Source organism: Anopheles maculipalpis, chromosome 2RL, assembly GCF_943734695.1.
Source record: "Anopheles maculipalpis chromosome 2RL, idAnoMacuDA_375_x, whole genome shotgun sequence".
NCBI lineage: Eukaryota > Metazoa > Arthropoda > Insecta > Diptera > Culicidae > Anopheles > Anopheles maculipalpis.
The window spans coordinates 1,340,396-1,363,399 of NC_064871.1; the positions used below are offsets into that span (position 1 = coordinate 1,340,396).

The following is a 23,004-nucleotide window of genomic DNA, read 5'->3' on the forward strand; positions in this document are numbered from 1 at the left end:
CTGCAGATGCTCAAAAGTTTGCAATATTCTGTGGTGAGATCGATGTCACGACTGGAGCTGTCAAGCGTCGGCTGTCAAATGTCGGTTTGTTTATGTTTGGCAACGCTCGTGCATCTGACAGTTCTCGCGGGGTCACCTTGAATTTTGATTTTTCTCTTGTACGCAGAACAAATCTCGGCACTTGGGGTCGGTTAAAGTTGTGGAAAAGGTAAGAGAAAGATAAGGTTAAATATTGGATTAAGGGTGTTTTTGATGAAATTAGAGTCAAGCCCAAAAGAGAGCTAGTCGAACAGTACATTTTGATTAAGTGAAGCAAAGTTTACCTGCCAAAATCAGACAAAGCAGATAAAGGAGTCGTCGTCCTAGCACCTCCAAGGACAAGATAGTAAGATTTAGCAAGAAAAATGAGGAATTATCTAAAGCAAGACGACAGTGAGCTGCATAAAAGCGTGCACGTGGTTTTGGGATCAATTGCCAGAATTTGGCGTTTGAGAAAATATCACCAATTGAATCAATATTCAGGATGGATAGGTGGCAGCGAATAGGAGTGATTGTTTTGGCTGAATGAGGCTGTGCACGTGAATTATATTTAGCACAATCACGCCATTAGCTACAGCAGCACATGCAGACGTTACTCACTACTGAACCAAGCATGCTTACGGAATGTGTTTGTAATCAACGGCTTCGCGGCCCGTTGGAGGTCGAGTTCAAAAAGATGCGAGAAGACGAGCACACTGGTGCCGATCAGCTGCTGCACTGTTTGTCTGTTTGTTGACTTATTTCACCCGCTGGGAAACGATCGTGATGGCGCCCTCGCGATAATAACCGCGGTCATTCGCGGTATTATCAGCGAAGTGTGCACAAGTGCAGACGTGCGTGTGTCCGGCTTGAGGTACGATCGGTTTAGTTGTGTTGCATCGCTCTTCAGCAATTGCCTAGTATGTCCATACCGAGAAGATTGTCCAGCGCATTCACACCTCTGGTGATTAGAACGAACCCATGAATGGAAGGTCTGTCAAAGAGTGTTCGATCAAAACTCATCGTTCGCCGGGCCACGGCGGTTCGTTTCGTTTCAGAGTGCCATCGAGGAAGTCACCGAATCAAACGCCATGGCTGATGGAGCAATTTCAATAAAGCTAGCCATACACGACGGCAATCAAGGCGACGGAGCTCTCTATCGATTGAAAAAGAACTCGCTAGTGCATGTGCATCCGGGTGCCTCGCTGCTGGGACGTCGCGTTGCACTGTACTGCAACTATCCAGCGGATGGTAATATTCTAAAAGTAATATCGAGGTGAAATGGTTTCCCTCATTTGTTCTTACCTTTAACTTTACAGATAAAGATTTTTGCCGAAAAACGTACAGACGGCTGGAATGGTGTTCAGCCGCGGGGTCACCACTTGAATCGAACGGTTCCGAGTACACCACGATAAAGGACGTTGATTACTACTGCAATGTACACTTGACCAAATCCGGAGCTTATCACTTCTACGCCCTCTACGAAGAGTGTCCCGAGGCTGGAGCTCAGGCTGGTCTGTATGTACAGATCGAACCACAGTTGTCTGTGGGAACGGGTGATGCGGTCACATCGCTACCACTCGATGCAATCCGTTGTCAGACGGTGATTTCGAAGCTGCTCGGCCCATTGGACACGTGGGAATCGAAGTTGCGGGTGGCCAAGGAATCCGGCTACAATATGGTACACTTTACACCCGTCCAGGAGTTGGGTGGATCGCGTTCGGCCTACTCTTTGCGGAACCAGCTGAAGGTGAACCCAGACTTCCAGAACAAAGGTGGAAAGGAGGTGACGTACGATGATCTGGCAGTGATTATGAGGAAAATGCGTGAAGAGTGGAATGTTCTGTCGATCTGTGACATTGTGCTGAACCACACGGCCAACGAGTCGATCTGGATCCGGGAGTATCCGGAGTGTAGCTACAACTGCTTCACCTGTCCCCATCTGCGGCCAGCGTTTTTGCTCGATGCAATGTTGGCTCGTGTCGGAGAGGACGTTAAGGATGGTATGCTCGCGCACGTGGGCGTACCGGAGGTAGTTGAAACAGAAGATCATCTGCAGGCGATCCGCTGGCAGATCCATTCAAACTACTTTCCCCAGGTGAAGCTACACGAGCTCTATCAGTGCGATGTGGACAAGTATCTGTCGCGGTTCAACGACGAGTGTAGCAAGCGAAGTCCAAGCCGTGCCCAAGATGTTCCCGAAGGTGACATTAAGCTTCGAATTGATTCGGAATATCGTCGACTCGGTGCGGAAATTGATTTCGAACGGGCGATGAGTATCTACAATGTGTTCCGACAGGACTGTTTCGATGAGGACAGTCGCAAGCGCAAGTGTGCCGAAGTGTTCCGTGCCCGGCTGCAGTATCTGAACGAGGAAGTTCGCCGAGAAATTCAAGAGCATCTTGACTACGCCGTTGACAACTGTCTGGCCGGAACGCGCTATGAACGCGTGCAGGCTGACGGTCCGCAGGTGAAGGGAATTTCGGTAAAGTATCCCTTGTTTATGAAATACTTCACTCACTACGGAACGCAGGGAAAATCGCTCAAGGATATCGAGCACATGATGTACACTGGGGCTGGCAAGTTGTTCATGGCACACAACGGATGGGTGATGAATGGTGATCCATTGAAGGATTTCGCCCGAGCACAACCGGGCACGGGTAACGTTTATTTGCGCCGTGAATTGATTGCTTGGGGAGACAGCGTGAAACTGCGGTATGGCGACAAACCGGAGGATAGTCCGTATCTGTGGAAACACATGCAGGAGTACGTCGACACAACGGCGCGCATTTTCGACGGAGTGCGTTTGGACAATTGTCACTCGACACCGCTACACGTGGCGGAATATTTGCTGGATTCGGCACGCAAAGTCAACCCGGAGCTGTACGTGGCGGCCGAGCTGTTTACAAACTCCGACCACACGGACAACATCTTTGTGAATCGTCTTGGCATTACATCACTGATTCGAGGTAATTAGTCGACGGCTAGATGCATGTCGAATGACACCGAAAAAAATGGCGTACGATCGATTAGAATCAGGAATCGGGCGCTACGGGTTATCTCGATCGATTGTTGAATGTCCCCGATGTGGGTGATTAAGCAGGCAAGCGAAGCGAGCGTATGCCTGAATCAACGATTGATAGCGGATGCTTATTTACATTTTGTTGATGCTTTGTTTGTTTCTTCCAACTAGAGGCTCTCTCGGCTTGGGACTCGCACGAGCAAGGTCGATTGGTGTATCGTTACGGTGGGGCGCCGGTCGGTGCATTCTTCCCCTGCCCGAAGCGTATCCTAGCACCAACGATCGCGCACGCCCTGTTCATGGATCTAACGCACGACAATCCGTCGCCGGTTGAGAAGCGCTCGATCTTCGATCTGATTCCTTCCGCGGCGCTCGTGTCGATGGCATGCTGTGCTACGGGCAGCAATCGTGGCTATGATGAGTTCGTTCCACACCACGTAAGCATCGCGTGCGCTGAAGATTAACAGGCACAATCTTGTAATTGTTTCCATGCTTTTGTAGGTTCATGTGGTGGACGAAGAGCGCCAGTATCAGGAGTGGGGCAATCAGGTCAAGAAGAACACGGGACTGATCGCGGTGAAGGAGGCACTGAACGTACTGCACGGTGGACTTGCAACGCACGGCTTCGATCAGGTGTTTGTGGATCAGATGCATCCGGACATTGTGGCCATAACGCGCCATTCACTGTCCAATCATGAGACGGTTATTCTTGTCGCCCATACTGCCTTTAACTATCCCAACCCGTGGGCCGGACCGACCGGTGTGCGTCCTTTGGAGTTTGAAGGAGAGTTCAAGGAGATCGTTCTCGAGGTACAGATCTACAAGAAAACTGGTCAAACGTTTGATCGACCGACTGATTTCGTGAAAAATGTGGATTACATTAACGGAGTCAATGAGTATGTGGTGGATCTGAAGCGCAATCTGAAGCTGGAAGAGTCGGACATCTTCGGCAAGGAAGCGGTCGTGAAGGGTAATGTGACTCAGCTTCACTTTACGAATTTGAAACCGGGCTCCGTTGTTGCGGTACGAGTTGCTTTGAAGGAGAGCGTCCGAGTGCACTTTGACAATCTGCAGTCGCTGGTCCGGGAGTTCCATCACGATCGGGGTTCACGGTATGCCGAGTTGCAGCACATCCTGTCGAAGCTGGACCTGGTGGACTTTAACAAATTGCTGTACTGCTGTGCCGAGGAAGAGCGCGATAATGGCGGAGGTCCGTACCATATCGATGGCTACGGAGATCTTGTTTACTGCGGACTGCAGGGCGTAATGTCAATTTTGTCCGAAATTGGACCGAACAACGATCTGGGACATCCGTTCGCCAACAATCTGCGCAATGGCAATTGGTTGATTGGTAAGAAAATGGTCGTTAAAAGCTTGCTAAAACTCTTGAAGTAACGATTATTCATCTTTGTTGTTTTATAGATTACTGTTCCCAGCGTTTGGTAAAGTACGAAAAGCTGGTACCCATGTCCAAGTGGCTAGAAAACAATCTGAAATCACTAAAGGAAATTCCTCGCTACATGATACCGTCTTACTTCGACGTGATCATCACGAACGTCCATCGGTTGACGATTGCGGCTGCGTGCAATTTGATGTCGGACTTTGTGCGTCATGGGTCCAACTTTGCTCGCCGCCTTGCACTTGGATCGGTACAGTGTGTGAGCATTTGTCCGTCGGCAAACCTGCCCAAGCTAAGCCCTAACGTGGCCGATCCTAAGCCACCGAGCCATTGTGCAACAATGGCGGCCGGTTTGCCGCACTTTGCAACGGGATACATGCGCTGCTGGGGTCGGGACACGTTCATTGCTATTCGTGGACTGACGCTGTTGACTGGCCGTTACGATGAGACACGGTACATGATACTCGGATTTGGTGGTTGCTTGAGACACGGATTGATCCCGAATCTGCTGGACGGAGGACAGAATGCCCGGTTCAACTGTCGCGATGCGATTTGGTGGTGGCTGTACACGATCAAACAGTACGCAGAGGAAGTACCGAACGGCAAGAGTATTCTCAAAGACAAAGTATCGCGCCTTTATCCGACCGATGACTCCGAGGCAAAGGCGCCTGGGGAATCTGTGAGTTGGTTCTAGCATTTTTAAGCTCACGAAGCACTAATATTTCCTTTTCCAACAGGATCAACTGCTATATGAAACGATCCAGGAAGCTCTGACGATACACTTCCAAGGGTTGGCGTACCGCGAACGTAACGCCGGCACACGCATCGATGCGCACATGAAGGAGAAGGGCTTCAACAATCGTATCGGAGTGAATCCGGATACGGGTTTTGTGTTCGGTGGCAATAACGCGAACTGTGGCACCTGGATGGATAAAATGGGATCATCGGACAAGGCTGGCAATCGGGGCGTTCCTTCGACTCCGCGTGATGGTTCCGCCGTCGAACTGGTCGGTCTGCAGATGGCCGGATTGCGATTCATGCAACAGATGGCCGAACAGAAAGTCATCCCCGTATCTTCGGTCGAGCGCACCTCTTACAATGGCACCAAAACGGTGTGGACGTACAAGGAGTGGGCGAACAAGATTGCGGCAAATTTCGAAAAAGAGTTTTACGTCGACGAATCCTCCGAAAGCTCGTACATTAACAAGCGAGGCATCTACAAGGATACGGTTGGTTCGGAAATACCGTGGACCGATTATCAGTTGCGCTGTAACTTCCCGATCGCACTGCTAGCTGCTCCTGAGCTGGCGGATCCGAAACACGCCTGGCGTGCGCTGGAAAACGCCAAAAAGTATCTACTGGGTCCGTTGGGTATGAAAACACTGGACTACGAGGACTGGGGCTACCGCGGCAACTATGACAATTCCATCGACAGTGACGACAAAACGGTCTCTCACGGTGCAAACTATCACAACGGCCCGGAATGGGTGTGGCCTATCGGATTCTATCTGCGAGCACGATTGATTTTTGCCAAGGCAAATGGTGTGCTGAAGGAGACGGTCGCTGAAACGTGGAAGATTCTGCAGACGCATCTGAACGAGCTGCAGCGTTGTCACTGGCGTGGGTTGGCTGAACTTACGAACGAAAATGGCGCTTACTGTAAGGATTCGTGTCGAACGCAGGCCTGGAGTATGGGCTGTGTGCTGGAAGTGTTGTACGATCTGGAAAAGTACGAAAAGGAGCTTTAAGTGTCAGCCATCGTAACCCATGACACGTTACTGCCTGCAAGAGTGTTTTAGTGTTTTAGTGATGCCATTCAATGCCATACTTTATGTTGAGATTGTTTATTTTGTGTTTATTATCTACGTTGTTGACCATTCGATGAGTTTATTCGGAGCGGTGTAGACGAAGTGAAAGCATCGCGGTTTAGCCATTAGTCATGCTGTTGGAAAATAAAAGCTATAATACTCATACAAATTTAACATTTTTTGGAATCTCAGAGTAGAAAGAACTTAGCGGTGGGTTTAACGGTACTCGGAGTAGGCGGTCATGAGGAGCGCGAGCTGGTTTATCCCTCGGTCAGTACACTCAATGAGATAGGGCAACTACAAACAGTAACTGTTATTATGAAACGCGTTACAAAACCAATCCCAACCAACGATCGAGTATTGGTTTTGCCTGGCCGTACTGTACTCATGCACGCTGGAAAGATTTAAGAGGCCCCAAAAAGGATCGAAATAAAAAAGCCACTGCAGCGTGTAGTCGATGTGACAATGTTAATTAAAACGAAATGCGTCATCGGAAGACTGGTCGAATTCTCCCACGTACACCACACCACGTTGGGTCGGTTGAAGCGGTCCACCAGCTATCGGGAATAGGTTGGTTTGCACGATTGTCACGCCATCCAGCTAGGGCAAACGAACAGCAAAAAATGGCCCTAAAAGAGTGACGATAAATTATCACTTTCCAATTACTATTAACAAGCTGGCTGGTGGCGTTGATGGTGCTCGGTGGTCAATGGAGGTTTAAATTTCGGTTCGATTTATTGAGTGCAGTGGTGATGCCCTACTTGGAAGCTTTGCCTTCGAGTGTGCAGTTTTGCCTCCGAGGCCATTCCGAACTATATTTATGCAGATGTATGGGACAAACCGAAATAAAGCTTTATTAATATGAGTGTAATGAACTACCGAAGAGCTGAGCGAACCCGGTGGACAATAAGTTTATTGTTGTTGTTGTGTGTGTGTGTGTGTACTAAAGTTAGTGTACATCCGCAGAATGGGATTTTTTTCCATGGAAATGGATTTATGGTTCGTGTTTCAGACTGAGTTTTCCTGCTACTATTTACTGCAACATGCAGCTGGAAAGAGTGAGAGTAAACACACAAGCGAATACGTTCCATTAAATATGATACGGAAAATGTTCACGGTATAAATTATTTTCAATCTTCCGCCAAATTGGAGTCAAAAATAGATCCGACTTGTACCACGTTCTCTTGGCCAAAGTTGTAAAATTTGTAAAGAAGTTTCGGTTTGACGCTGTTAGGACCACGTCACGGTTAGGTTAGTAATTTTCCTCACTGTTCCTTTGTCGTGGTAAAATTAGAGCCCGCCTTAGCGTTTATTATAACGTTCCGAGAAAGTCACGCGGTTGGTGAGCTGATGAGATGTTTGTTCTTGTTGCGTTTTGAGGAAAGTTAAAAGTTGGAGACGGTCTAAAATAAACAGTTTGCAGTTTGTACTGGTACGTCCAGAGGGATGAAGAAAGTTGATCCTTAACACACTGTAGCTACTTTTAAAGCCGAACTTTTACGTTTGGAATAGCTACTTATGAAGAGCGTAAAAAAGTAGCTACACTCTCCACCTTTAAACTTGGACTTATATTCAAAAATTCATTTTTTTGTGACTAAAATAAAATCATTAATGCAAGATATGAAAGAACACTAACCAGATTATTGATCAGCAACCGAAAAAACTGCCAACACACAGTGTCGGGCGAAAAATAGTTTACGTAAAGTTGTTGGTTCAACTATTTTTTGCGGTCTGATCTCCCCTTCGAAAATGCGAGCACATTCGCTAATTAAGACAGAACGTTGCGAATGGACTCGAGTTGGCTCGAGACAGAAATGGAGAAGCTAAGGAATGTTTCTAGTTTTGCTGATGCAGTTGCTCAACGCGTGTGGTAATTGGAGCTTTGCAAAGGAATTTGGAAGAGCTCAGTGCCTCGAAGACTACGACGACGACTGATGAGGATGATTGCTGTGGGTGATATGCACTTTATTCCCTGAGATGGTGGTGATGAAATGCGAACTTATTGTTCGAAGAAAACGGACGAACGAACGCTGGAAGATTAATTTGCTAGCCATGGGCACTTGTCGAAAGGTACAGAAATGATGATTGCAATGGATCCCGCCTTCGCACATGGCAGATTGTTTGGGGCAAGTAGTGCAAGTCGCTAAACAAAGGAAGGATGAAGCGGAAAAATCCAACGCTCTGGGAAATAGTCTGTCAACTGCAGGTTAAGGATTTTACAACCGACGGCTCCCCGGGACAGGTAAGGAATCGTAAGGATATCGAAGCAAATAAACACTGGCACGTACGTGCGGGACCGATAACAAAGTGCAAATCCCATGTCCTCTTCCCTTTTTCTTTCGAGCCGTAAGGGTCTGTCCTTACGGGCGTGATCGTGTAACAAGCCAATTGCATTCGGACCAAGCAATCACAAGGATGTGCCAGGAAACAGGGTGAGAAGCATTGAACTACTGAACTGTAGTCCGTCCGTTTGACCGTAAGCGTTCGCCCGTCGGTCTTTCTCGCGCCGGATTCGTCGAAGGTGGGGATTTAAATGAAAATTGATATGGAAATCGTTTGCACGTGCCATATTCTCATGCCAGCTTTCCAGTGGGCAGTGGGCCAATCGGCATCCGGCCATTCGGAAGAAATGAAATCCGAAAGAAAAAAGAACCATACATATCCGTTGCTGGATTAGGTTTGGTGTGTGTGTGTACAGTCTGTGTGCTACCGAGAGCTAGAGATTAGAATGCTGACCAATCATCGCAGGGAATTGATGCTTTTCCGGTGTGTGTAAAGTGGATTTTGGTTGGCGAAACGAAGCAACAACAAGTAGAAAAAAAAAATCAACCGTACTCCGGTATAATCCTCCAATGGCCCTTTGACCTTTCTCTGACCGAGGTGAGTATTAGAACTCGAACGGTCACTTTCCTGTGGTCGCTAGCACGTAAGCACATCTAAATAAGCACGTATAAGCATTGACACTTCACTTCAATCCAACCCAACAACGGCCACTCGAGGACTCGAGGCACTCGCCAGATTCGCGCCGAGAGCATCATTTTTCAGGCCACCATCGACGTGTGACCTAAGAAGCCAATTAGATACGGAAGAGACGAATTCTATGCAATATTTCCGAATCAAAACGCTAAGAAATGTTTCCATTATCGGTGCGAAGTGTCCTATTCAAGGCGCTTGAATGATGTGAGCGTGTGGATGAATGCGTGTGTGTGTGTGTGTGTGCTTGACCTAAGACGGGATTTATGTGAAATCGGAAGGACCAACTGGCAATTTTGCATCCTTACTTCTTCCCCATCAAATCGGAGCAGGAAGAATAGAGCTGAAAATGGAAATTTATTCAATCATCCTCCACATTGATATTCATGCGTAATGAACCTCTCAAACGGCCGGATGTGTCCCGGGGAGTGTGAGTGAGTGAGTTTGTATGAGAGTAGGTGAGTGTCCCGAGATTTCGCTACGAGTTGGCAGCTTAAGCACGTAAAGTTCCGTTCCGAAAGGGTTGTTGGGTTGTTGGTTGACTTGACGGCGAAATCAGAATACGGACCCGCACCATACATAATTCGGGAAATATTCTGGCGTGTCCGTTTCCGGACATAAGATTCGCGGTTGAATCACTATTCTGGCCGCCGATGGTAAGTGGCGTGACAAACAAAGGAATTATGTTTGCCTGGAGAGCAGAGGACAGATTATTTTGAATAAGTTTTTGGAGCCTTGTCCAAAACTTTAAGGTACATAATTTTGTTTGATCAAATTCTCCAAACAATCAGTGCAAAAGTACAAAGTATCTTCTCTGGGCCAGCGTTTGGCATTGTTTAATGGATTGAAAAAGTATCGATTTATTGGAGAGTTCATTTTGACCTCCGAATTAAAACCATTACAAGGAATTATCCCTACGTGTGTATGTGTTGCGGCAGAGTAGAGTAACAGAAAGAAAAAGATGCCACCACCTTCCAGGCTCAAAACGTAGGACAAAGAACGATGATGCAAGGACCCTTCTTTGAAGGACAAAATGCTGCAGGCGTACGGAGAATTGCGAGTTCTGCTGTTGTGCTTCCGATGCGTAGGAAAATATAAATGAAACAATAATATGTCCTCCATACAGGCAGTGGAGTTATGAGTCCTGTGCATTAGAACTTGAAGCATACACAAGAACCTGCAAAGAATTCTCGGAAGCAAAGCATTTTAAATCCCGTCCTGATACACATCGGCAACACAATCGATTTTACTTACGTATATTTATGCGGCACAATTTTCGGATCCTCAGCGCCCGTTGGTTCCAGAACCGTTGGTCAAATAGTTTCAATTTCTCCTACGCATTAGTCGTTTATTTTCAATGTTTATGAACCATCACACATGAACCGGGGTTTGCCATTTAACGGATGATGATAATGGTTTTCTTGTCTTCACTTTCACAGTTCGCGCTCCAGAAGTGGCTGTAGCCGTCACAGCGAACGTTCCTGCGAGTCGTCACACTCTCACGCACGCCTTCTTCCACGCAAATGTTGATGATTGTTTGTAGTTTTGTTAGATTTGTGTTGTCTTGTTTTCGTTTCATTTTCTTGTTTGGTTTTGATTTATACAGAGAGAGATTATTTGATTTATTTTGCATGCTTTTCGCATTTACGTTTTCTTTTCCTCTTTTTGTTTGCTTTTTTCACGAGATAAAATATGTCCAAACAAAACCACGCTTTCTTCCGTTTTTTTTTTCTCAGTAACTAGGGATTCTGTTTTGTAACTTGGGTTGTGTGAGTGTTGTGGCTTTTTTGTCCATTTTACACCGTTTCTCACCAGCACAAATGCTGAGCCATCTGGTAAGCAAGTGTTTAGTTCTCGTGTTTGGTTTGCTTGAAATTATTCGACTTCCTGTATTGCCTACGATTTGAATCTAGAGTTTTAGCCTTCATGTTCTTCTCTCGTGTTGTCTTTTTCTGCATTTTCCTAAGTTCTTCTGCGATCTTTTCTCACGTTTTGTTTTGCTGTGGCTCTTTGCTAAAATGAAGAGGAAATTGAAGGAAAATGCTGCCTCATAATTACACGCTCGTTCTCGTCTATGGATGTTTGCTTTTGCTGTTGCTTTTCACACATTTTGTATGATGTAATCATCGGTTTCACACACACACTGTATTATAGCTAGCTTTGTTCACAAACTCGTTTCGTTTCTCGTAAGTTTTTTTTTTTGTTCGTAATGTTTGCTTCTGTTTCTTACTAAAATTCTTACAATTTATCTGTGATTTTTTGTTTTTCTTGACTGGTTTCTGCATTTTCACTCGTGTATCCTTTTACTATCTTACAACACTTTCGCTTTTACTTCCGGTTCCATGTCACTCGGTTTAAGTCTTAAATTCGCACCCCGGAACGAAATGCTTCTTCTACTTCCTCTTGCAAACCCCCATTTCGAGACTTGAAACGGAAAAAAATATTGACTAACTTACCTAATTTATCTTACTCGCTAGGATTCTCCGAATCCAGTACATCATAATCCAGATAGTGTAGTTGTGTTCTTGCCTTCTCTCTGCTCTGTCTCTCTCTCTCTCTCTCTCTCTCTCTCTCTCTCTTTCTTTCTGTCTCTGGTTTGGTTTTATGTTCCCAGCGTGCCACTACCAATGCTAATTGCCACACACTACCACTCAGTGGGGCTTATCATTGAATTTAAATATTAGTTTAATTATTATGAAGTAGAAACTTAACATTTATACATTTACAGTTCCGTTCCGGTGTTGGCCACCAAGAATCGGAGGTGTTTCTCCAACGAGTTCCGTACGTCATGCTGTGGCTTCTTTTTATATGCTCAAAGGACGCTCGCTGCAACAGCCTGCAACGTGCAATTTAAAAAGAATTCTCTCTTGTGCTGTCCTATGCCGGGAAACAAGATCATCTCGACTGGGTACGCACGGAGGCCAGATCTTGCGACTCGGGACATGGTCGGGGCGCTGTACTTCGCGCCGGTACTGCAATCCGCAGATGGGTGCCGATCGAAGCCAGTGTCAGCAGAACGTAACCGGTTGCCTTAGAGTGTCGTATTGCTCCGAACGAAAGAGCTGCTAGTCGACGGATGTGGACAAGGAAGTTGGCGATCGTTGTAGTGAGCAGGAAACGTACCGTTTCGAGCAGGTTTGATATGAAGAAGATTAATTTACTAACGTTACAACTATTCAATGATACAAAGAGAAGGATAAGTGCTTGATGCGTCGGACACGGAACGCCACTGCTCGTCTGCATTGCAGCCGGATGTTCACCTGCGGGTGTGGGAAACGAAACAACGGAAATCGCAACGGTTGAGTACGATCGATTGCTGTTAAACTGTCTGCCGACAATTGTCTTACCGTTTAAAACGTGAACCTGTACACTGGCGGATATCGCTCCGGTCGGGACGCAGGTGTAATTGCCCGAGTCGCGTAGCGTGGCCCGGGTAAGCATGAGGCGACTGCTTGTGCCACCTTCCGTCTTTTCCGTCTCCAGGCTGATTCCACCGCGGGCCGAATCAAAGTCAACGATCGATACTCCATGGTACCTGGATGGGAAAGATTGGCATGATTGGCATACGGCATACCCAACCCAAACTAACGGGGAAAACGTAGGGAAGGAGCTAATCGACACACGTACCATGAGATGGACGATGCATGGACATTCACAACACACGACAGCGAGATGGTGCTGCCCTTCTTGACGTGCACCTCCTGGGAGCCGATTATCTTAGCACGGGCGGCTGTTGAGAGAAAATCTATAAGTGACGCGGTGAAGTTTATCAGGAAAAGAATGGACTTGTGTTACTCTATTGGCCAAACACTGAAACTATCGGTCAGAAGCACTAGCTACACACACGTGCACACGGTGATTGGGAAATTGAAGGATGATTATGGAAAAATAAGGACTTTCGAATAAAAGCAAGGAAACCAACGAATAAACGATAAGAGTTCGCAACTATGCCACTTAATCAGTGTTCGGAATTGGCTTGAAGTTGGTTACATTGAGCAAGTTAATGATTGCGCATACGGACGCCAGCTGCAGGAAACGATATTGCATCGATAATTGTGTTACATTGGTGGTTCGTTTTGCATCTGCTCGACGATTGATTGGACGCAACCAAACACGAAACCCATCCATTGCACCAATTTCGTGACCGAATTCAAACCATCACACCAATGCCACGTGTGACTTGCATGGGGAAAATGTTTTATCCATCGCAAATAAATGCACACATACGGAGGAATCAATCAAACCAGCTTCATAAATGAACAAAAAACCTGAACCCCAAACTAGAGGGTTGTACCAAAATATGATCCAACCCGTTTCGTACGTCACAGTCAACGGCACACAGCCGGGGACACACTATATGCGTTTTATCGCGCTGGGTAGTTGGTTTTTTGACAGCCCATGCGGAAATGCGAAACGTTTTAATTCGTCCTCGTTTACGCTGCACAGAAGAAAAGGATTTGTTGGGTTCCAGCGCATGGCAGTGGAACGGCTGATGACATGAGCTCGGTCTCGCCTTCTTTGTAGTGTTGGATGACGGACACAGCAACAGTGACACGACCGAATGGTCCCTCTAGTGGTGTGTCCTGCTTGCCACTCCGTATTGGCTTATTGGGGTCCAATTTTTTGTCATCCGGCACCATTTTTCTCCACGCTCATCTGTCCATTCGAATTGAGATAATCCTAGCCATCGATGATATCCCCGATGGATGCAACAATGGGATGCCCGGGAAAGAGGGAAGAGGCGGGCCTTTTTTTTTGTGTTCCGTTCTGCTTCTGGTCCACGTGTGTTTCGCTCGATGGAAAATGGTCAAAAATTAGAATAGTTTGTGCAGGACATATCGTGCAGCAGTAATTTCGACACGTTCCGACGAGCTGTGCTGTGTGTCGATTTTACGGACGACAGCGATCGAACTGCACAACTTTCTACGCCTGGTGCGCCTTTGTCATGTCCGGGGTGTCGAAGCAAACCATTGTGCTGCCCCAGCTTCTATCTCGTACACAATGTGCCAATGATGAACGCGAAACACACACACACACACACAAGCGGAGGGAATGGAAAAAGGGGCCCGCCGAGGGGTGTCCGGAGTTCCGGAACTTATTCCAAGTGCAAATTGTATCAGTTCGGGCTTGCTATTGATAAATTTGCACACGTATGGCAGATATGTTACGGTGGCTTTTCTAATTGGACCTATTCCATGGAGTCGGAAATATTATCAGCCCACAATTCGTTCGACGGAAATCGATGATGAATTTCGAAGAGAGAGAGAGAGAGACTGGCGGAACGATGGGTATTAGTATGTTGTAACCGGGAACGATCGAAAGTCAAACAAAGTTTCAGCTGTGGCTTAAATGTGATGCAAATTTGTCAAGAATTTTTAATCAACTCGCATCGCATGAAATGTTGGAAGCAGCAGAGCGCATGCTAGTTCGCCTTTACAAAAGAGTAGTTTCATGCTTATTTCTAGGAATTTCAGAACATCCAATTTATGATTCAGAGCTAGCAAAAAGCCTTGTGCCTAGGAAATATGAATTTGTTTTAATAATAGCTGTTGTAGATACGCTCTTTAGTCGCCTTTAATTTACACGGAATTGAACCCGGATGATACAATGATTCAATAGAAATACAGGAAAAACTATAGTTATAATACACAGAATCTGTAGCAGTTTAGTAGAAACACTTTTGACGAGGCGTAGATTAATTAAAATCATAGACATAGTGCATTTGAATGGAGTTTAATGGCAACAAATTCTACCGAAGTATCATTGCAATTCAACGCTCCATATGGCTCTGGCGGGATAAAGTGTGCGCTCTAGAGGCTGATAACACTATTATCGTTCATATGAAAACGATTACGAGCGCCATCTCCGCATGCACACCACACTCATGGTTGCGATTAATCATAATTTGTTAAGCGGCACTAGATTACAAAACCCACCAGCGTGCAATTGTCTAGTTGCTGCTGCGGTGCTGCTGCTGGCTGTTTATTTAGCTTATGCTTTTCACACAAAACGGAATGGCATTCTTCGGTGCCATACCTGCTGCAATGGATGTACACACAGACACAAACACACACGCGCGCGCGCACATAGCTCGTCCGTTGTTCCTATCATAAGGGGAGAATCATCAACAGCTTCGCGCTCGAGGCTTGAGGATGGCGAACTGATACTATCGGTACGCGGAATCGACCGTTCATCCTTACATTCCGGGAATCTTTTTCTGCCCTACCCCCCCCCCCCCCCCCTCACTCGGGAGAACCCGGAGCATACCAAACACCAGGGCGATAAAAGACGGATAATGACAGGATAAAACAGTGGTTAGCGCCAAGGCGAAATAAATAAGAGCAATCTTCTCCGTCTGTTTGTCTGTCTGATGACGGTGTACGGTGGGCGCCGTCCGTGGCAGCCGCACCATCATCATCATCATCATCAATGTGCGCCACAAGCAGTTCTATGCTCTGTAATAATGGGAGGCATTAAAAGTTGCCGCTCATTCCTTTGCCGGATTGAAATACTTTCGATTTGTTCCCCGACCTCGATGTCTTGTTTCTCCTCCGAACTCCGAAGCCCACGACGCCCGGGAATTTTGTGAGCAGCCGGAGCATGCAACAAGGTACAACGCTGGATTGTGTGCTCGGAGTGATAGGGTATTGTGTGCCATTAGTTGTATGTGTGAGTAGATTAAGGGGGAGGAGGGACGGGACGAGCGGTAAATGGGATAAAGATCTGCCGTTTGTACCAATGCTCGATCAATGATCTTGGTTTCGTTGTTCGGGCACAGGGAAATAAAACGGAGAAAATATAATAACGTTAGCAAAGGAGTACGTTAGCCTCACGGGGGCGGTGGACGTACGGGAGGTGGGCAAGGGGATGGGAAAACATAACTGAGCATAAACATCCTAGGCTTTGGACTGTTTGCACCGTTTGCACTGGGAATCGTACGAGCGAGCTGAATGTGCGAACGTGCCCCATCGAAACCGAGCAAACGGCGGCGGTTCCATGTTCCATGTTCGGTTTGCCAGATTATGAGCTTTTATTCGAGCACACAGGCACACACACACACCGAGAGGAGGGCTGCACTTTTTATATCTTTTAATATATGATTTACGATTGTCGTTTGGTAGAGATAGCACAAACAATAAATGGTTTTAAAAGCGGCAATGGCATTGGTGGGATGTTTCAGGCAACACAATTGCATCAGCGATCGTTTGTTTTCGTGGAGTTTTGGTTTCGGGTTCTTGGGAAATTTTAAAAGAGCGAAAACACGTGCACTACATGCGCCACCTACTCAAACGGTGAGCTGTTTTCTGTGTGTGTGTGTGTACGAGAAAGTAGACTGGCGAACGGTTTTAATGGAGTTATAAAGCTACCGGAATGCGATTGGGACGGAATTGCGGGGAGGGTTTAAGTTTTGCTTCCACAACATCGTACTCGAGTACTGATCGTTTTTTTTTTTGTTGTTGCGTTGGTGGTACCGAGGGGTGGCATATTTCGTTTGCAAACAAACTCACGACGAGCGCCGGACGGATTGAAATCGATGAGCACGTGTGGGGAGAGAGAAGGTTTATAAATCACGAGTGGATTAAAACGGGAACGTTGCAGAAATATGCGTACAAGTAAAGGGGATTTGTTCGAATTCGTTGAACAACTGGAATGAATTAGATTGTGGTTACACGATACAATGGCACACGGGTCTCAATACAGCTTAATTTGGTTGAATCAATAGTGCGCCTGGTGAGCCTGAAGTACTGGGCGTCTCCATCAGATTTTGGTTAAATTCAGAATAATTTCACTTTAATATAATATTATGTTTGGTTAACCGAGTATGCCCGGGATAAGCCAAAGAATAAGGAGGAAATGCCTTATCAAGATGATTATAAAATTTACTCAACACAAGCGGTGTTGACAATACGGCACTGGACCGTCATTATTAATTATAAATAAATAAATAAAAAATATTATGTTTGTCACAAAAATATTAACAATCAGAATCGTTTCATAAGCATTATTTATGATTTGGAGCCAGACCAGCAACCAATCATTACGGCCTTATTTATGCACACCACACCATCTTCTATACTTATCCAAAGTACTACTCAACTCGAAATGTGCAAAAGTTTCACACCACTCACTGGCAACTGGCTTCGAAGCAAAGACCGCTTCGTTCGTTCCGTCTGACGAACACGCAAAGCATGCAGCTGCAATAAGTATGAGGTATGGCTGGGAAATATTTTGCATAATAGTGAAAAATTAAAGACACACAAAACCATCAATTTAGCTGCTGACTTTTGCATTCCGAAAGGCATTCGTAGACCTCCCGAGAAAGTCAGCGAATTCGATGTCGGTTTTGTAGTTCGGTGCCGTACTCGTTTGCTCTCGCTCCCAGCAAGCCTTCATTGCGTCGGGATGATTCTTTTATTTAGCGTTCAATTGAAGGCACACTTCCGGGGTAAACGATGCTCGCTTCTTTCCGAGAGGTATCGTTTCCCACGGGAGCAAGGTTCAGCGCCAAGCGTATCATTATGTTTTTAGCATTCATAGCTCATACATAAACACCGAACGGCAACAAAACATTGTTGAATACGTACCACGGCGGTTGAACGATGTATGTGTGTGTGTGTGTGCGTACTTGGCCGGGGCTTTGGCTTGGCTTTCCCTTGTGACTGTGCTACTAACAGTTTGGTCTGTAGCTTACGTCTTGCAAACAAATAAATCCTTTGCCAACTTTCACCATGACGGGTCGGGTTGCGTGAAGATCTAGTTCTGCAAAAAGTTTCCATTTTTTTTGCAACGTGGGCGAAAGAAAACAAAACGTGCGGTTTCTTTGCCTGTGGTGGTAGGTCATGATGAGGGAGAAGCTTTTTTTTTTCTTGTTGGTTTCTTGTTTCTGTAGTACTTGTTTGCGTATCGGGCGAGCGAGTTGAGCGAAAACAAATGAAGGTGGTAAGAAAAGAAATTCTACGCCCGTTACAGCAGTCGAACGATCGATTGCCGTGAGCTGTAATTTTTCTTTCCATTTCCAGCATTGTGTTGGGGTTTGCCTTGGGAGTTCTTATGCTCAAGCAAACAAGCATTCCTTGCCCAAAACTCGAAGCCACACAAAAACGAACCAGAAGGGAAGCAAGAAACGCATCACGTAATCACAAGCGCCACGCTCTTCGGTACGAGGGACATCATATAAAACAAAATGGAAAATGGTGGTGGTTTGCGTGCATGTAAACGGCCGCACTCTGGTGTTGAAATGGGCACTCTTCCGTACTGCTCCGGTTGGGGTTTGGAGTGTGGGAAAATTAGGGGTGTTCCTTTCTTTAGCTATCGCGCCATCGTTAATATCACTTCACGCTGCATAAATTAGAACCGACAGTGATAGTTCCATCGTGTGCGCGCGCGGAATCGTGACCAGTCTCGTGAAGAAGATGGAGAAAAGGGGGAAATGAGTGGGAGGTTGAGAGGGGGGGGGGGGGGGAGATATACTACTTTAATTTGAGTTTAATTTGCATGTCAACTCGCCGCTTCGCCAAACGTGATTGTTACCGCTACCATCGCACCAAGCCACACGAGGGTTCTATGTAGTTTGCTGCTGATTTGCCTTTGGACTTTCCAAACACTCCAGGACTGGGGGAGGGATGGCCAAAGGGGTGCGAAATGTGAGGTTGGGAGAAGCTGTCGGATGCAGAGTGTTATTTATTGAAAAGCTCGTTCGCTTGCACGGACGCCTCGCCGAGGAGTCAGCGGCTTGTGCCGTGGTGTCATTAAGGTGCAGGTTGCATGCGTGCGTGCATAACATTGGAAAATAGTTCCCTAGGAGGGGCCGCTATGGGGAGAGAGAAGAAGGGCTGAGCATGTATGTGTGTGTATGTGTTGCTTTCTCGATTGACAATTTCAATTTTTATCAAGCCACTCCTTCCTTTGCTTCTTTCCCGGCGAAAAATACACGCACGGGCTCGTACAGGTTCATTTTATTCAGTCTCATTTCGGTGTGAGCTGGTAGTGTGTTATTTTGTGTGTATGTGTGTGTGTTTTTTTGTTTTTCGTTGCAGTCGTTGCAGTCTTGCTCCTATCCGGTGCACAGTTCCCACGATCGTGTTGCAATCGGCGTTGACTACGTGCATTGTACTGATACGCTGGAGCAGCGACTCGGTGGAACGGTAAGTAGCAAGCGCACTTTAATGATTATAAATTGAAAATGAATTTTAATGAAAACATGCAACGCTGCAACAAATGAACGCTGATGGAGAGAAAGCGAGCGAACAAAATTGTATGTAGGTTTGTGTAAACAGAGGAAAACTCTGAGCAGGGAAAAGTTTTTTTTTTATGTTATTGTTGTCCAGTAGCGTTCTTTTTTTTAACACAAGCTCAGTTTTTATGCTTTATTGTCGTTTGATAAGGAAACTTTCTCTTCATGGAAGGGTGTTCTGGGTTTTGTACGTCGAAAACGTCCACAAAATAGTGTTGACCATCCGTCAAGCTGGTGTTGGTTTATTTATGACGGCACTCCCAGCGTGATTTGTTTGTTTTGTTTATTTCAGTGAGGGCGCGTGTGTGTGTGTGTGTGGATGTGAAAATTGTATCATATCAACTTGAAGATAGCGTGACGAAATAGATTACGTTTGTTTGTTTTCCAGGTTCAGCAGGTCATTGCACCGAACGCGATAAAATAATCAAAAGATTAGTCATGATATAATGACACACATACGAATCAAACTTAAATGTATTGAAAACTTTGTTTAAAACGCGAAATGTTCAACGTGTAAACTCACCTTATTTCTGATAAGAGTGATAGATTTGCGAAATAGAACCAAAATGGGCCTATCCTGCGTGTTCGCCCAATACACCCTCGAGGAACGATTTTAATCTCGTTACGTAAACGCAAAGATAATGGAGCATAAAATTGATCCGAATGTACAAGCTACCAAAAATAAAGCAAAGCAAAGTAGGCAAAAATCCCAGCAGAAAGGGCAAAGGTTTTTAAATCGTAGCGAATCTTTTTTTTCGGCCCTCGGCCCGTCCAATGTATTTAATCCATCCCAACCCTATAGCATAAACAGAATGGGTGGCAGGGATTTAGTTTGCGCGTGTGGGAGTGCCGGCTTGTTTACGTTATTGCGCTCTATATGTTGTCCGTTGATACAAAATCATCTCGTAAAGGAAATAATATCATACAGCGGTATGTTCTGCCACGGAAATGTCGTTAGATAAACGGTAATGATCGCTCAGTTCGCTCGCAAAATCAATGTGTGCCGAGCAATTTTTTCGTGCTCTTAATTCCACATAATCCAGACAAGACTGGTGTGCGGTTTGAGATTTTTTGTGTTTTTATTATTCCGGAAAACCCTAAAGTGAAAGCTTTACGCTGAAGGTGGAATGGTGTATGGCTGGTTTGCACCTGCAACGGAAGTGACCTCATAATTCAGCTGCAAACACTTGCCGAAAACATGTTCATCCGCCCGAAGACAATGCTCGAACTGTTCCGTAAACTTCCTACGCCAAACACATTGAGACTACCTCAGTCAATGCTATCTTCCATTCGCTTCGAAGTTCGGGTGTGAAATGGAATTTAAAGCGTATTGTTTTTTTTTTTCAGCCTGCTCCGATTTATGCAGAGTTGCATTAAATTAAGCAAAACACAGCACAAAAAAAGAAGAAATAAAGCAGGGTGCAAAATCAACCACCAGCCAAGAGTGAGAGCTTTCCCACCGAAGTGGTGAGTGTTAAATGGGTGGAAAATAAAGTTATTCGATTCGGTCGTACCCGACGCTTATAATATCATTATAATTATCCCACCGTGGTTGGCCACAGGACCAGGAGACCAGGTGAGAACCGGGGGAACACTACAGCAAAATCAGACTTTTGCATTTGCATCGGAGGTCGTTCGGGATTTGTGGGGGTGATCTCGACAAGAAGGAAAGCCCCTGCATCGGATGTAGTGCTCGAGAGGAGGGCGGACACGAGGTTTATGCGTATTGGTGTGTGGCATAACGGAATTTTACTTCCTTTTTTTTCTGCCGGCAGTCATGGTCGTCCCGGTTGACTTCCATGAACCGTGGACGTGTTGGAACCATTACTCCGTATTTGGTCGAATTTGGTTATCCTTTTTCGGTAACCTCCCAGGACTTGGTCACAACTGATGTGCAGTGTTTTTCGGGGGTTCGAGATAATACACACAGCTTTCGTGCTTCGTGACCCGATCAAGTTCATTCCGGTGCTACACGGCAGGCATCCAGGCCATTCCATTGGGGGATTGTTGAGGAAATGTTGATAAAGGTGAACCCATAGGCTTACTGAATTTTGGAGTGGATAAAGCAGTTACGCAGGAGTGATAAAGAGAGATGGAGAGAGAGAGAGAGTGAGAGAGAATCGAATGTATGCATATGCATGGAATATAAACAAATTGGCCAACGCAGAACAGGCTGCGGACTGCTGACGATGGTGAACGCCATGTACGTAATGAAGCTTCCATGTTTTGGGAAAGCTACCTCACCCGGCTAGAAAACTGGTGAGGGGACAAAGTTCTCTCGATTGGGTCTTTCCCAAAAGGGACGACAGGGAAGACCCTAGCGGCAGTGGTACCGGTGGCCGGTGTTTGATAAATTGTTTAAGCAAATTTTAAAGCGTACCGGTCCATAAATAATACCATTAAAAATCACTTTCCCGTACCGAAACAACGCCATATATTTCAGAAACCTGGCTACTGTCGGGGTTTCTCCTGTTGGGAATAGGTCACACATGGAGTACACTGCTGTGGACTGTGTGTATTTGACTGTACACTGCGGAAAGAGTGCCGAGAGGAGAGAAAAAAATAGACTGAACTAACCGGAAATAGTTTAGCTGGATGTGCCATTTTTTATTGTGTGCAAGGCTAAGGATTCTACGCAACAACATTCCGGAGAGCTGGAGTCGAGTGAAAAAACAATCAGCTACACGTGTTAGCTCTCTGCCTTTCGATGGCAGGGAGAAGGCAGGACACTGGCAGGAGGTTGGGTCTTGTTTGTGATGTAATGTATTTATAATGCGTTGTGTCGTGACCAGGAGATGCAAATTTATTCCCAGCGCTACTATTAAGCTAGTTGTGGTGAGCCTTTCGGGAGTGCTTAAAACTTGCTGTTTTTTTTTCGCGTGCTTTCTCACCCTCATCCATCACAGGTGCACCGGCTTCGAACTGTGGCCAAGCGCCAGCAAAGATTAGAAATGATGGTCAATAATGATAAAAGCAAAGATTAGCGTGCCATTGATTTATGGCGCTCGGATCGATGGTACCGGGGCCGGTGTGTTTTTGCAAAAGTTTCCTCCGGAAAAGCCATGTCGCGCCAAATCCCACGGTTGTATCGTGCCAATGTGTCTGATGATAAGTTATTTGTGCCATGCTGCAGCATTGGCCCGTAAAATGCAGCTTTGCAACCGTTGTGTTCGTGATGGGTCCGTGTTGCGTTTTTCCCATGGCTGTCGGATTAAGCGTGCAGTGTTCAATTAAAACCCCGGGCACTGTTATTAACTACAACTATACAACACTGCAACGCGCCGGTATAGTTGGTACGGGCCGGGTATTAAGCAATTTATCGGAGGAAAACGAGTGCGCGCGGATTTCACTCCTTTTCGGTGCTTGGTTCTCGGGGCGAAAGAATCGGAGCCCGAGTTACGAGTCCCAGCTGCCGTGATCGGACATCGATAGAATCTAGCTTTCGCTGTGATTAAGCTCAGCAAGAGTCAGCGTAAATCAGCGGGTGTGGATCAGTGGTTGGGTTCAATGGAGAAGGGAGGAGATTTTAAGAGCATTAAATTGAGTGCAA

General features: G+C 46.1%; 2 protein-coding genes across 4 annotated transcripts in view; one reads left to right on the forward strand and one right to left on the reverse strand.

The window, feature by feature from the left end:
• The first annotated feature begins 82 nt into the window (after window positions 1-82).
• LOC126556689 (glycogen debranching enzyme) lies at window positions 83-6,219 on the forward strand. Of its 3 annotated transcripts, none has more exons than XM_050212118.1 (7): window positions 83-208; window positions 1,077-1,269; window positions 1,338-2,987; window positions 3,212-3,477; window positions 3,542-4,391; window positions 4,463-5,118; window positions 5,177-6,219. In XM_050212118.1, exons 2-7 carry the CDS (start codon window positions 1,110-1,112, stop codon window positions 6,185-6,187), a joined length of 4,593 nt encoding a protein of 1,530 aa, XP_050068075.1. In that variant the 5' UTR covers window positions 83-208; window positions 1,077-1,109; the 3' UTR covers window positions 6,188-6,219. The 3 variants fall into 3 exon arrangements, with proteins under 3 accessions (XP_050068075.1, XP_050068076.1, XP_050068074.1); XM_050212119.1 differs by lacking the exon at window positions 83-208 and adding an exon at window positions 808-892; XM_050212117.1 differs by lacking the exon at window positions 83-208 and adding an exon at window positions 831-982.
• A 5,896-nt stretch (window positions 6,220-12,115) lies between these two features.
• The window catches only part of LOC126557782 (uncharacterized), a 62,338-nt gene continuing 51,449 nt past the window's right edge, over window positions 12,116-23,004 (reverse strand). The window contains exons 5-7 of the mRNA XM_050213662.1: window positions 12,848-12,965; window positions 12,568-12,755; window positions 12,116-12,480 (exon numbers count right to left, since the gene is read on the reverse strand). Of these exons, the coding sequence (XP_050069619.1) occupies window positions 12,116-12,480; window positions 12,568-12,755; window positions 12,848-12,965 (671 nt within the window). The remainder of the gene's footprint in view (window positions 12,481-12,567; window positions 12,756-12,847; window positions 12,966-23,004) is intronic.